Source organism: Maniola jurtina, chromosome 8 (genome assembly GCF_905333055.1).
Source record: "Maniola jurtina chromosome 8, ilManJurt1.1, whole genome shotgun sequence".
NCBI lineage: Eukaryota > Metazoa > Arthropoda > Insecta > Lepidoptera > Nymphalidae > Maniola > Maniola jurtina.
Genome location: NC_060036.1, coordinates 12,397,396 through 12,411,058, shown reverse-complemented (window position 1 = coordinate 12,411,058; position 13,663 = coordinate 12,397,396). Strand labels below are relative to the sequence as shown.

Sequence of the window (13,663 nt, the reverse complement as noted above, 5' to 3'; positions counted from 1 at the left end):
TTTTGCTAAAAGTGCGTATTTCTATTTTTTACAATTTCCCGAAAATCTTGAAATTTCCCTAAAAGTGAGGTAATTTTTTCCCTTCGATCTTTACCCCGAGTCTATACGTACAACCGCTTCATAGAAGCCGAATCGCTCCGATGTTGCCAGCTTTGAGATATTTAACTTTTAAAATTGCGATTTTTCGTACCTCTAACTTAACGGCCGCCATGACAGCCGCCATCTTGAATTTTTAAAAACCACTCCCGTTTTGTCAAAATACAGGATAATTGTGGGCGAAACACGAAAAAATAATTATCCTCGACTTCTCCGTCTTGGATCAGTGGCGCCGCGGTTAGGGATCGAAAAATCAAAATTTTGAAAACACTACGGTTCGGCCGCCATCTTGTTTTTTCAATTTTTTCGACATTTCCCATTAATCGTTTACTATTTTCTTCAAATATTGCAAAATTCAACGAAATCGGTTGGAAAACAACGGAGCTGCAAAAATCACGTCGGCCGCCATCTTGTTTTTCCGAAATGTCATAATTTTTCCCCAGAGGGTTCCCGAAACCGAACACAACTCCCCCACATCATTATATCATTTTCCGTCTCTTTCTAGGAGAACAATTATGTCAATGAGTCAGTGAGTCAGTGAGTGGTAATCGAGCTATATATAGTATAACTAGTTTTTGCTCGGTGCGCGAGCTGCTAAAGCAGCTCACGTGACGTGGTAAGGTTAACTTTTTTATTATATAAAACCAAATTGATTTATTAAGATAATTCACCCCGAAAAACCCCATAAAATGACAGGCATTTCTATTTTTTGTAGAAAATGTACGTCCGCCATCTTGGATTTGAAAATAAATGTCATTATCAAAATCAGCACCCTGGAAACCCTGAAAACGATATCCATATTATTTTTTGTAAATTAGGATAATAAGTTAGTAGGGTGCGTGGGTGCGCGGACCACTAAAGTGGTCCGCGAGCATGCAGCGTTTGTTCCACCGAGTAGACCTTCGGACCCTGATCATCTTTTGCCAAGAAACCACTCTTCCATCTTTTATAGCCTCCGAGATAGACACCGACGAAATTTGTACGGCGGCCATTTTGTTTTTCCAAAATTTTCCACTTTTTCTATTAATCGTTTAGTACATTCTTCAAAGATTGCGAGTTTCAACGAAATCGGTTGGAAAACAAAAGAGTTGCAAAAATCACGTCGGTCGCCATCTTGTTTTTCTGAAATTTCATAATTTTCCCCTACTCATATCGCGCATCCGAACATATCTCCCAAACATCAATGTATCGTTTTCCGTCTCTTTCTAGGAGAATGAGACATTCATAATCGCCATACAAAATGTATGGAAAAATAAATTCCGCCATTTTGAATTTTTTTTCTATTCATCGAGTAGACCTTCGGATCTTGATTCTCTTTTGCCAAGAAACCACACTTCCATCTTTTATACCCTCCGAGCTGGACACCGGTGAAATTTGTATGGCGGCCATTTTTTCTTCGCCATTTTGAATTTTTTTTCAGCTTTTTGGCAATTGGATGACGTCATGAATGACATTTGGTCGAGCACCCCCCACCTATCTTCAATACCTTGAGCGGACCCTTCACCCGTCTCCGACATCCTCGATCATCAGCTATTTCCAAATTTTTCCTCGATTTTTTTTTTGTTTTCTATATGAAACCATCAGTGAAAAAAAATAATTTCATACAAAATTTTACAGGAGGAGTTTTTGGGGAAAATCTCGAAAATCTCCCCAAATGTGGCAACACTGTTTACATATTTCGATACTGCTGGTTGAGTCACACAATCGATTGATACATGTCGACTTTCCAAAATGTTGCCAACTGCCACAAAAACATGATCAAAATATCGGAAAATTTAAAGAAAATACAAAATGGCCACCAACTCTTTTTGCAGAAGCAAATTAGATAATTTTACAACTTTCCCATTAACTACAGGATATACCGCTCCCGATAACGGTTCAATCTCTCATCTCGCTTGCATCCACGCGAAATGATCGTCCCTGAAAAAAGACAATGTCGAAAATCACTTTTGCTTCGATAACTTCCAGTGTTGCCAGTCCTTGGTGACGAAAATACTCAAATGTCATTTGTACGAGCAAAACACGTAATCGTTCATACTCGGATTTTGCAAAAAGTCCGTATTTCGATTTTTTACATTTTCCCAAAAACCTTGAAATTTCCCGAAAAATGGGGTAATTTTTCCCCACCAATCTATACCTCGAGTCTATGCGTACAACCGCTTCATAGAAGCCGAATCGCTCCGATGTCGCCAACTTTGACATTATCGAATTTTAAAATTGCGTTTTTTCGTACCTCGAACAAAACGACCGCCATGACAGCCGCCATCTTGAATTTTTAAAAACCGCTCCCGTTTTGTCAAAATACAGGATAATCGTGGGCGAAACACGAAAAAATAATTATCCTCGACTTCTCCGTCTAGGATCAGTGGCGCCGCGGTTAGGGATCGAAAAATGAAAATTTTGAAAACTCTCCAGCTCAGCTGCCATTTTGTTTTTCCAATTTTTTCTACCTTTTCTATTAACCGTTTACTACTTTCCTAAATAGTTGCGAGTTTAAATAAAATCGGTTGGAAAACAACGGAGCTGCAAAAATCACGTCGGCCGCCATCTTGTTTTTCCGAAAAGTCATAATTTTTCCCCAGAGGGTTCCCGAATCCAAACACATCTTCCCTACATCACTATATCATTTTCCTTCTCTTTCTAGGAGAACAATTATGTCAATGAGTGAGTCAGTGAGTGGTAATCGAGCTATATATAGTATAACTAGTGTTTTGCTCGGTGCGCGAGCTGCTAAAGCAGCTCGCGTGACGTGGTTATGTTGACTTTATTATATTTAACCAAATTTATTTATTAAGATACACAATTCACCACAAAAACACATAAAACCCACACCCATATCAATTTTTTCTTAAAAAGTGCATGTCCACCAGCTTGGATCTAAAAATGAATGTCATTATCAAAATCAGCACCCTGGAAAACTCTGAAAACGACATCCATATCATTTTTTGTAAAAACGGGGTAGTTGAGGTTAATAAAGTAGGGTGCGTGGGTGCGCGGACCACTAAAGTGGTCCGCGAGCATGTAGAGTTTGTTTCACTGAGTAGACCTCCGGATCCTGATCATATTTTGCCAAGAAACCACTCTTCCATCTTTTATAGCCTCCGAGATAGACACCGACGAAATTTGTACGGCGGCCATCTTGTTTTTCCAAAATTTTCCACTTTTTCTATTAATCATTTACTACTTTCTTCAAAGATTGCGAGTTTGAACGAAATCGGTTGGAAAACAAAAGAGTTGCAAAAATCATATAGGCCGCCATCTTGTTTTTCTGAAATGTCATAATTTTTCCCTACTCATATCGCGCACCAAAACATATCTCCCGAATATCATTGTATCGTTTTCTCTCTCTTTCTACGAGAATGAGACATTCAATATTCGCCATACAAAATGTATGGGAAAATAAATTCCGCCATTTTGAATTTTTTTTCTATTCATCGAGTAGACCTTTGGATCCTGATCCTCTTTTGCCAAGAAACCGCACCTCCATCTTTTATACCCTCCGAGCTGGACGCCGGCGAAATTTGTATGGCGGCCATCTTTTCTTCGCCATTTTGAATTTTTTTTCAGCTTTTTGGCAATTGGATGATGTCATGAATGACATTTGGTCGAGCACCCCCCACCTATCTTCAATACCTTGAGCGGACCCTTCACCCGTCTCCGACATCCTCGATCATCAGCTATTTCCAAATTTTTCCTCGATTTTTTTTTTTATTTTCTATACGAAACCATCAGTGGAAAAAAAATTTTCATACAAAATTTTACAGGAGGAGTTTTTGGGGAAAATTTCGAAAAACTCCCCAAATGTGGCAACACCGTTTACATATTTCGATACTGCTGGTTGAGTCACACAATCGATTGATACATGTCGACTTTCCAAAATGTTGCCAACTGCTTCAAAAACGTGTTCAAAATTTCGAAAAATTAAAAAAAATACAAAATGGCCGCCAACTCGTTTCACAGAAAGATTTTACACTGTTTCATAATTTTCCTATTAACTACAGGATATACCGCTCCCGATGACGTTTCAATCTCTCATCTCGCTCGCACCCACGCGAAAGGGGATACCGTGAAAAAGACCGTGTCGAAAATCACTTTTTCTTTGATAAATTCCAGTGTTGCCAGTCTCCGGCGACAAAAATACCGAAATGTCATTTGTATGATCAAAACACATAATCGCTCATACTCGGATTTTGCGAAAAGTCCGTATTTCGATTTTTTTCAATTTCCCGAAAATCTTGAAATTTCCCCAAAAAATGGGGTAATTTTTTTCCTCCAATCTATACCTCGAGCCTATACGTACAATCGCTTCATAGAAGCCGAATCGCTCCGATGTTGTCAACCTTGGGATATTTAACTTTTAAAATTGCGTTTTTTCGTACCTCTAACATAATGGCCGCCACGACAGCCGCCATCTTGAATTTTTAAAAACTACCCCCATTCCGTCAAAATTAAGGATAGTCGTGGGCGAAACCAGAAAAAAATTATAAGTTTCAATTTCCCGTTTCGGATCTGTGGCGCCGCGGTTAGGGATCGAAAAATGAAAATTTTGAAAACGCTCCAGCTCGGCCGCCATTTTGTTTTTCCAATTTTTTCTACCTTTTCTATTAACCGTTTACTACTTTCCTAAATAGTTGCGAGTTTAAACAAAATCGGTTGTAAAACAACGGAGCTGCAAAAATCACGTCGGCCGCCATCTTGTTTTTCTCAAATGTCATAATTTTTCCCCAGAGGGTTCCCAAATCCAATCACAACTCCCCCACATCATTATATCATTTTCCGTCTCCTTCTAGGAGAACAATTATGTCAATGAGTGAGTGAGTCAGTGAGTGGTAATTGAGCTATATATAGTATAACTAGTGTTTTGCTCGGTGCGCGAGCTGCTAAAGCAGCTCGCGTGACGTGGTTAGGTTGATAAGTATTAAAACGAATTTATTTATTAAGATACACAATTCACCACAAAAACCCACAAAACGACATCCATATCAATTTTTTCTTAAAAAGTGCATGTCCGCCATCTTGGATTTCAAAATAAATGTCGTTATCAAAATCAGCACCCTGGAAAACTCTGAAAACGACATTCATATCTTTTTTGTAAAAACGGGGTAGTTGAGGTTAATAAAGTAGGGTGCGTGCGTGCGCGGACCACTAAAGTGGTCCGCGAGCATGCAGAGTTTGTTCCACCGAGTAGACCTTCGGACCCTGATCATCTTTTGCCAAGAAACCACTCTTCCATCTTTTATAGCCTCCGAGATAGACACCGACGAAATTTGTACGGCGGCCATCTTGTTTTTCCAAAATTTTCCACTTTTTCTATTAATCGTTTAGTACATTCTTCAAAGATTGCGAGTTTCAGCGAAATCGGTTGGAAAACAATAGAGTTGCAAAAATCACGTCGGTCGCCATCTTGTTTTTCTGAAATGTCATAATTTTTCCCTACTCGCCTCCCCCACCCGAACACATCTCCCCTACATTATTGTATCGTTTTCCGGCTCTTTCTAGGAGAATGAGACATTCAATATTCGCCATACATTTTCTATGGGAAAAAAAAATCCGCCATTTTGATTTTTTTTTCTAATTATCGAGTAGACCTTCAGATCCTGATCATCTTCTTCCCAGAAACCACACTTCCATCTTTTATACCCTCCGAGCTGGACACCGGCGAAAGAACAATGGGTAATTTTGTATGGAACCCGTACCCACCGTGTAGCATTTTAGACTAGGTGTCATTTAGAAGAAGCATAACTGACTGACAGAAAAATGAATGAACGAATGAATGAATGAATGGGAGACCGAAGTTATGATAACTTCTTTTTTGCATTTTTAATTGCCAAGTATTATAACAATAGCATATTTTTCTGTTCTATAAACCAAATGAACAACCAGACATTCTTCCATTCTAAAAAGAGACCATCAGCTTAAAAGCTAAGACGTTCTCTCTTCCTTACCTCCATACCGTTCGTTTTTGCTACGGGCAAAATATTAAATAAAAAACCATCAATCTTAAAAAGCACAGTTTTATTACAGAACAAAGAAGCATCATTTTTATATGGTATTGCTACTTTCAATTATTACATCGTCCCAGGCATTTGCCGGACCAACGAAGTTATCTAGGTGCCTACCCACACCTAAGTACCATATTATGCTAACAGTGTGGGCACAGGCGCCTAGAGTTCTCATACCTGTCATGCAGGAACAATAATATGCTGCGATAGCTTCTCTGCCCTGGATGTTCTCTTTAAGCAAAATATATGTGTAATATATTTTATTCGAGACGTGCCTCGATAATATGCGGCCTCTAATTAATGAGCAGTTTTCTGTCACCAGCCCATGCTCCGCCATACTAGGGCTAGGGCTAGAAGATACCTCTATATTATATAAACCATCTCCACCTCGCAAATGCTCGGCAACGTACGATCTAGCGAGTTTTAAATGGTATGTTCCCAAACTGAATAAAATGACGTCTTCTTCTGTCAATTGTGGAAATGGTATTAATGTAGCCGTCATTGTAGTGAACACCGCCCGTTGTCGATTTATATTTTCTGTGACTACATAATTGCCCAGTATATTGTGTTCGTTTATTCTTTGAGCTATTATTCCGATAAAGGCTTGGGCATGCTCATTGTCCGTCAGAGGTTGCCTAAATGCATTTATAAGTGCTCCTGCAATGCGAAAGTCTGTAAACACGTGAGGGAGTGTTTTATTAATAAGTGTATGCCTGAATATCTTGTAGTCTCTTTTGAACCATCCATTTATGACTTCAATGACCCATCGCACTATTGTGATTTGTCGAGATTTATTTGCTTGTATGTCTGTGAGCTGTGTGGCATGTCTGTCTTTGCTCGGCGGCATATGGGCAACATAACCTGCACTTTCTATTTCTGGTATAGAGTCTCTGAACCCTCGATCTAAGATAAAAACGTCATCTGTTTGTAATACTATATGCACTGGGGACGTGGTATCATTCATAATATCACTCATGATTTGGGCATCCGTTTTGGTTGCAGCGTATGGTCCACATATATCTATAATATAGCCGTCTGGGCATGTAATTAAAAAGGGTTTTAACAGGTTTTTGTACTTGTGTAAGCTGTAGGTTTTTTTTTGAAACAAAAAGTTTTTACTTTTCTGGACGTATATATATGAACCATCACATAGAACTATCGCCACTGGATTTAAAGGGTTGGAGTATAAATATGATGGCACTGCAAGGCTGTGAGCTATGATATCATTACGGCTTATATGATTAAAACCTAAATGGCGAACAACAAAGTCCTGCGTCAAGCAGTTTCGTGCAGTTTTAAGTAAAACGCCAATCGTTTTTCGAGATACACCTATTTGTGAGGCTATACGAGTATTTGGTTCACCAGACCTAAGTTTTAATAAATAGACACCCAGTGCAGTTTTTGGTCTTTTACATTGAGCTAAAAGAGACGGTGTTTCACTTAAAATGGTTGAGAATTGTTGGTGTGTTAAGCCAGTTAGGTAAAATAGATCCTCAGGTGAAATGTTGTTTACATTGTCAAAATCTATATTTGTCTTATGTTTATATGCAGCTCGTAACGTGTCGATCATGTCTTTTAGCTGATCTGGCGTGAATATCGTCTCCCCATTTTCATACAGGGAGCTCCAATCATTTGAGTTGATGTGATGTGCACAAATGCGTGCATTTTCAGGAACGTATACGCTATAATCAACTAACAAAAGTACTTTTATAAAGCTGGACACTCTATGAAGTTCTTGGTTGATGCACCCGCGGAATAAGCAGTGACGCGCCGTATTTGCAACCCGCCTATAAGTTGGAACCGACGTTGGTTGCATGGTTGGTTGCTCTGGATTTCCGAGTTCTTGGTTTTGTTCTTGTTCGAACCTGGCTTGCTGTCTTCTTCCAGCTACCCAACAACGATGACACATATATTGGACTTGATTGAGGGCCATCTAAAAGAAAAAAACCTCAAGTTATCTTCATGTTATTTTTTATTTGAGGGCATACTTTGACGTTACGTATTAGGTATGAGTAAACACAAAGACACTGCAAGAGCAAATACTACTAAGTCATATGTATGATAAATGAAAACAGTTAAGTTTTTACTAACCTCATTTATGTTAATCCGTTCCATCACGTACTCTGTGAAGCCTGGATTGTCTTCCAAATAGTCTCGCGTCAGATGATGCCGGTTTCGGTCACGTAGTACTGATCTTGTACACGTAATACACACTACACGGCGTTCACCTTCCATTTCGTCAAATCCAGTCGTTAAGCAATACACTAAAGTCCGTTGTGAAGGCTGAGGTTGTAGGTAAAACAATGATAAAAAAACTAAGATGACAAAAATGCGCGCGCTCAAAGATAGTTCCAAACAGGTACTACCCGTACAGATAAAGAATGGGATTAGAAATGGCGGCAAAGTAGGCCGGTTTTGTCAGCATAAACGGGATGTATAGCGACAATCCGCTAAGTGCGAGTGAGAGGTTAGAAAGCGACGCCATTTTCAATACCATTCTTTATGTGTACGGGTAGTACTAACTAGTAACTTGGCGAGAACAAAAGATCGAGGCGGCGCGGCGGAGGTACTGACGCCACACTATCTATCTCACTTGCACTTATGCACATTTATATCGCGAACATGTTGAATGCGCTTGAGGGAAATTCGATGATTTTCGGCATTTTTAACGCCGAATATCTTTTTTCCCCCATGAGCTACAAAGTTGGTGTCATACAACAAGTTTAAATATTTTCAAAGACCTTTCTAATGGTACCGGTTTCAATTTGCTACAAGGGTGGGTACGTTTTGTTCCATGTTCTTTGTATGGCGGCCATCTTTTCTTCGCCATTTTGAAATTTTTTTCAGCTTTTTGGCAATTGGATGATGTCATGAATGACATTTGCTCGAGCACCCCCCACCTATCCTCAATACCTTAAGCGGGCCCTCCACCCGTCTCCGATATCCTCAATCATCAGCTCTCTCCATAATTTTGGCTTACTAAGTTTTTGTTTTCTATACGACACCATCAGTGAAAAAAAAATTTTTCATACAAAATTTTACAGGAGTTTCTTAGTTGAAAATCTCGAAAATCTCCCCAAAAGTGGCAACACCGGTTGCATATCTTCATACTGCCAGCCGAGATACACAATCGATTCATACATTCTGACTTTCCAAAATGTTGCCAACTGCCTCAAAAACGTGATCAAAATTTCGAAAAGTAAAGAAAAATACAAAATGGCCGCCAACTCGTTTCACAGAAAGATTTTACACGGTTTCATAATTTTCCTATTAACTACAGGATATACCGCTTCCGATGACGTTTCAATCTTTCCTCTCGCTCGCACCCACGCGAAAGGGGATACCGTGAAAAAGACCGTGTCGAAAATCACTTTTACTTTGATAAATTCCAGTGTTGCCAGTCTCCGGCGACAAAAATACCCAAATGTCATTTGTACGAGCAAAACACATAATCGCTCATACTCGTATTTTGCGAAAAGTCCGTATTTCGATTTTTTACAATTTCCCGAAAATCTTGAAATTTCCCTAAAAATGGGGTAATTTTTTCCCACCGATCTATACCCCGAGCCTACACGTACAATCGCTTCATAGAAGCCGAATCACTCCGATGTTGCCAACTTTGAGATATTTAACTTTTAAAATTGCGTTTTTTCGTACCTCTAACATAATGGCCGCCACGACAGCCGCCATCTTGAATTTTTAAAAATCACTCCCATTTTGTCAAAATAGAGGATAATCGTCGGCGAAACCAAAAAAAAAATATTATCCTCGATTACCCCGTCTCGGATCTGTGGCGCCGCGGTTCGGGGTCGAAAAATCAAAATTTTCAAAACGCTGCGGCTCGGCCGCCATCTTGTTTTTCCAATTTTTTCTACATTTTCTATTAACCGTTTACTACTTTCTTTAAAGATTGCAAAACTTAACGAAATCGGTTGAAAAACAACGGAGCTGCAAAAATCACCTCGGCCGCCATCTTGTTTTTCTGAAATGTCATAATTTTTCCCCAGAGGGTTCCCCAAACCGAACACAATTCCCCTACATCATTATATCATTTTCCGTCTCTTTCTAGGAGAACAATTATGTCAATGAGTCAGTCAGTGAGTCAGTGGTAATCGAGCTATATATAGTATAACTAGTGTTTTGCTCGGTGCGCGAGCTGCTAAAGCAGCTCGCGTGACGTGGTCATGTTTAGCTTTATTGTATTAAACTGAATCAAGTTATTAAAATACACAGTTCACCCCGAAAACCCCATGAAACAACCCCCATTTCTATTTTTAGTAGAAAATGTAAGTCCGCCATCTTGGATTTCAAAATTAATGTCGTTATCATAATCAGTACCCTGGAAAACTCTGAAAACGACACCCATATCATTTTTTGTAAAAACGGGGTAGTTGAGGTTAACAAAGTAGGGTGCGTGGGTGCGCGGACCACTAAAGTGGTCCGCGAGCATACAGAGTTTGTTCCACCGAGTAAACCTTCGGACCCTGATCATCTTTTGCCAAGAAACCACTCTTCCATCTTTTATAGCCTCCGAGATAGACATCGACGAAATTTATACGGCGGCCATCTTGTTTTTCCAAAATTTTCCACTTTTTCTATTAATCGTTTACTACATTCTTCAAATATTGCGAGTTTCAACGAAATCGGTTGGAAAACAAAAGAGTTGCAAAAATCATATAGGCCGCCATCTTGTTTTTCTGAAATGTCATAATTTTTCCCGACTCCCATCCCGCGCCCGAACATATATCTCGAACATCACCGTATCGTTTTCCGTCTCTTTCTAGGAGAATGAGACATTCAATATTCGCCATACATTTTCTATGGAAAAAAAAAAATCCGCCATTTTGAATTTTTTTTCTACTCAACGAATAGACCTTCGGATCCTCTTCATCTTGTGCCAAGAAACCACACTTCCATCTTTTATACCCTCCGAGCTGGACACCGGCGAAATTTGTATGGCGGCCATCTTTTCTTCGCCATTTTGAATTTTTTTTCAGCTTTTTGGCAATTGGATGACGTCATGAATGACATTTGGTCGAGCACCCCCCACCTATCTTCAATACCTTAAGCGGGCCCTTCACCCGTCTCCGACATCCTCAATCATCAGCTGTCTCCATAATTTTGGCTTACTAAGTTTTTGTTTTCTATACAACACCATCAATGAAAAAAAAATTTTTCATACAAAATTTTACAGGAGTTTTCTAGTTGAAAATCTCGAAAATCTCCCCAAAAGTGGCAACACCGGTTGCATATCTCCATACTGCCAGCCGAGATACACAATCGATTCATACATACTGACTTTCCAAAATGTTGCCAACTGCCTCAAAAACGTGATCAAAATTTCGAAAAATTAAAAAAAATACAAAATGGCCGCCAACTCGTTTTGCAGAAATAAATTACATCGTTGTATAACTTTTCCAATAATTACAGGATATACCGCTCCCGATGACGGTTCAATCTCTCCTCTCGCTCGCACCCACGCGAAACGATCGCCCCTAAAAAAAGACCACGTCGAAAATCACTTTTTCTTTGATAAATTCCAGTGTTGCCAGTCTCCGGCGACAAAAATACCCAAATGTCATTTGTACGAGCAAAACACATAATCGCTCATACTCGGATTTTGCGAAAAGTCCGTATTTCGATTTTTTACATTTTCCCCAAAATCTTGAAATTTCCTGAAAAATGGGGTAATTTTTCCCCACCAATCTATACCTCAAGTTCATACGTACAATCGCTTGATAGAAGCCGAATCGCTTCGAGGTTGCCAACTTTGAGATATTCGAATTTTAAAATTGCGTTTTTTCGTACCTCGAACAAAACGGCCGCCATGACAGCCGCCATCTTGAATTTTTAAAAACCACTCCCGTTCTGTCAAAATACAGGATAATCGTGGGCAAAACACGAAAAAATAATTATCCTCGACTACCCCGTTTCGGATCTGTGGCGCCGCGGTTCGGGGTCGAAAAATCAAAATTTTCAAAACGCTACGGCTCGGCCGCCATCTTGCTTTTTCAATTTTTTCGACATTTTCCATTAATCGTTTACTATTTTCTTCAAAGATTGCAAAATTCAACGAAATCGGTTGGAAAACAACGGAGCTGCAAAAATCACCTCGGCCGCCATCTTGTTTTTCCGAAATGTCATAATTTTTCCCCAGAAGGTTCCCGAATCCGAAAACAAAACTCCCCCACATCAATATATCATTTTCCGTCTCTTTCTAGGAGAACAATTATGTCAATGAGTGAGTCAGTCAGTGAGTGGTAATCGAGCTATATATAGTATATACTAGTTTTTGCTCGGTGCGCGAGCTGCTAAAGCAGCTCACGTGACGTGGTAAGGTTAACTTTATTATATAAAACCTAATTGATTTATTAAGATACATAATTCACCCCGAAAACCCCCATAAAATGACAGGCATTTCTATCTTTTGTAGAAAATGTAAGTCCGCCATCTTGGATTTGAAAATAAATGTCATTATCAAAATCAGCACCCTGGAAAACCCTGAAAACGATATCCATATAATTTTTTTGTAAATTAGGATAATAATTTAGTAGGGTGCGTGGGTGCGCGGACCACTAAAGTGGTCCGCGAGCATGCAGAGTTTGTTTCACCGAGTAGACCTTCGGACCCTGATCATCTTTTGCCAAGAAACCACTCTTCCATCTTTTATAGCCTCCGAGATAGACACCTACGAAATTTGTACGGCGGCCATCTTGTTTTTCCAAAATTTTCCACTTTTTCTATTAATCGTTTACTACATTCTTCAAATATTGCGAGTTTCAACGAAATCGGTTGGAAAACAAAAGAGTTGCAAAAATTACGTCGGCCGCCATCTTGTTTTTCTGAAATGTCATAACTTTTCCCGACTCCCATCCCGCACCCAAACGTATCTTCCGAACATCATTATATCGTTTCTTGTCTCTTTCTAGGAGAATGAGGCATTCAATATTCGTCATACAAAATGTATGAAAAAATAAATTCCGCCATTTTGTTTTTTTTTTCTATTCATCGAGTAGACCTTCGGATCCTGATCCTCTTTTGCCATGAAACCACACTTCCATCTTTTATACCCTCCGAGCTGGACACCGGCGAAATTTGTATGGCGGCCATCTTTTCTTCGCCATTTTGAATTTTTTTTCAGCTTTTTGGCAATTGGATGTCGTCATGAATGACATTTGCTCGAGCACCCCCCACCTATCTTCAATACCTTAAGCGGGCCCTTCATCCGTCTCCGATATCCTCAATCATCAGCTCTCTCCATAATTTTGGCTTACTAACTTTTTGTTTTCTATACGACACCATCAGTGAAAAAAAAATTTTTCATACAAAATTTTACAGGAGTTTCTTAGTTGAAAATCTCGAAAATCTCCCCAAAAGTGGCAACACCGGTTGCATATCTTCATACTGCCAGCCGAGATACACAATCGATTCATACATATTGACTTTCCAAAATGTTGCCAACTGCCTCAAAAACGTGATCAAAATTTCGAAAAATGAAAAAAAATACAAAATGGCCGCCAACTCGTTTCACAGAAAGATTTTATACGGTTTCATAATTTTCCTAT

At 39.4% G+C, this 13,663-nt stretch overlaps 1 protein-coding gene across 1 annotated transcript; it reads right to left on the bottom strand.

The window, feature by feature from the left end:
* Positions 1–5,943: 5,943 nt before the first annotated feature.
* On the bottom strand, positions 5,944–8,900 carry LOC123867730. The gene is made up of 2 exons (XM_045909953.1): positions 8,190–8,900; positions 5,944–8,031 (listed from the first exon to the last, which is right to left on the bottom strand). Exons 1-2 carry the CDS (start codon positions 8,331–8,333, stop codon positions 6,139–6,141), a joined length of 2,037 nt encoding a protein of 678 aa, XP_045765909.1. The 5' UTR covers positions 8,334–8,900; the 3' UTR covers positions 5,944–6,138.
* Between the last annotated feature and the right edge of the window lie 4,763 nt (positions 8,901–13,663).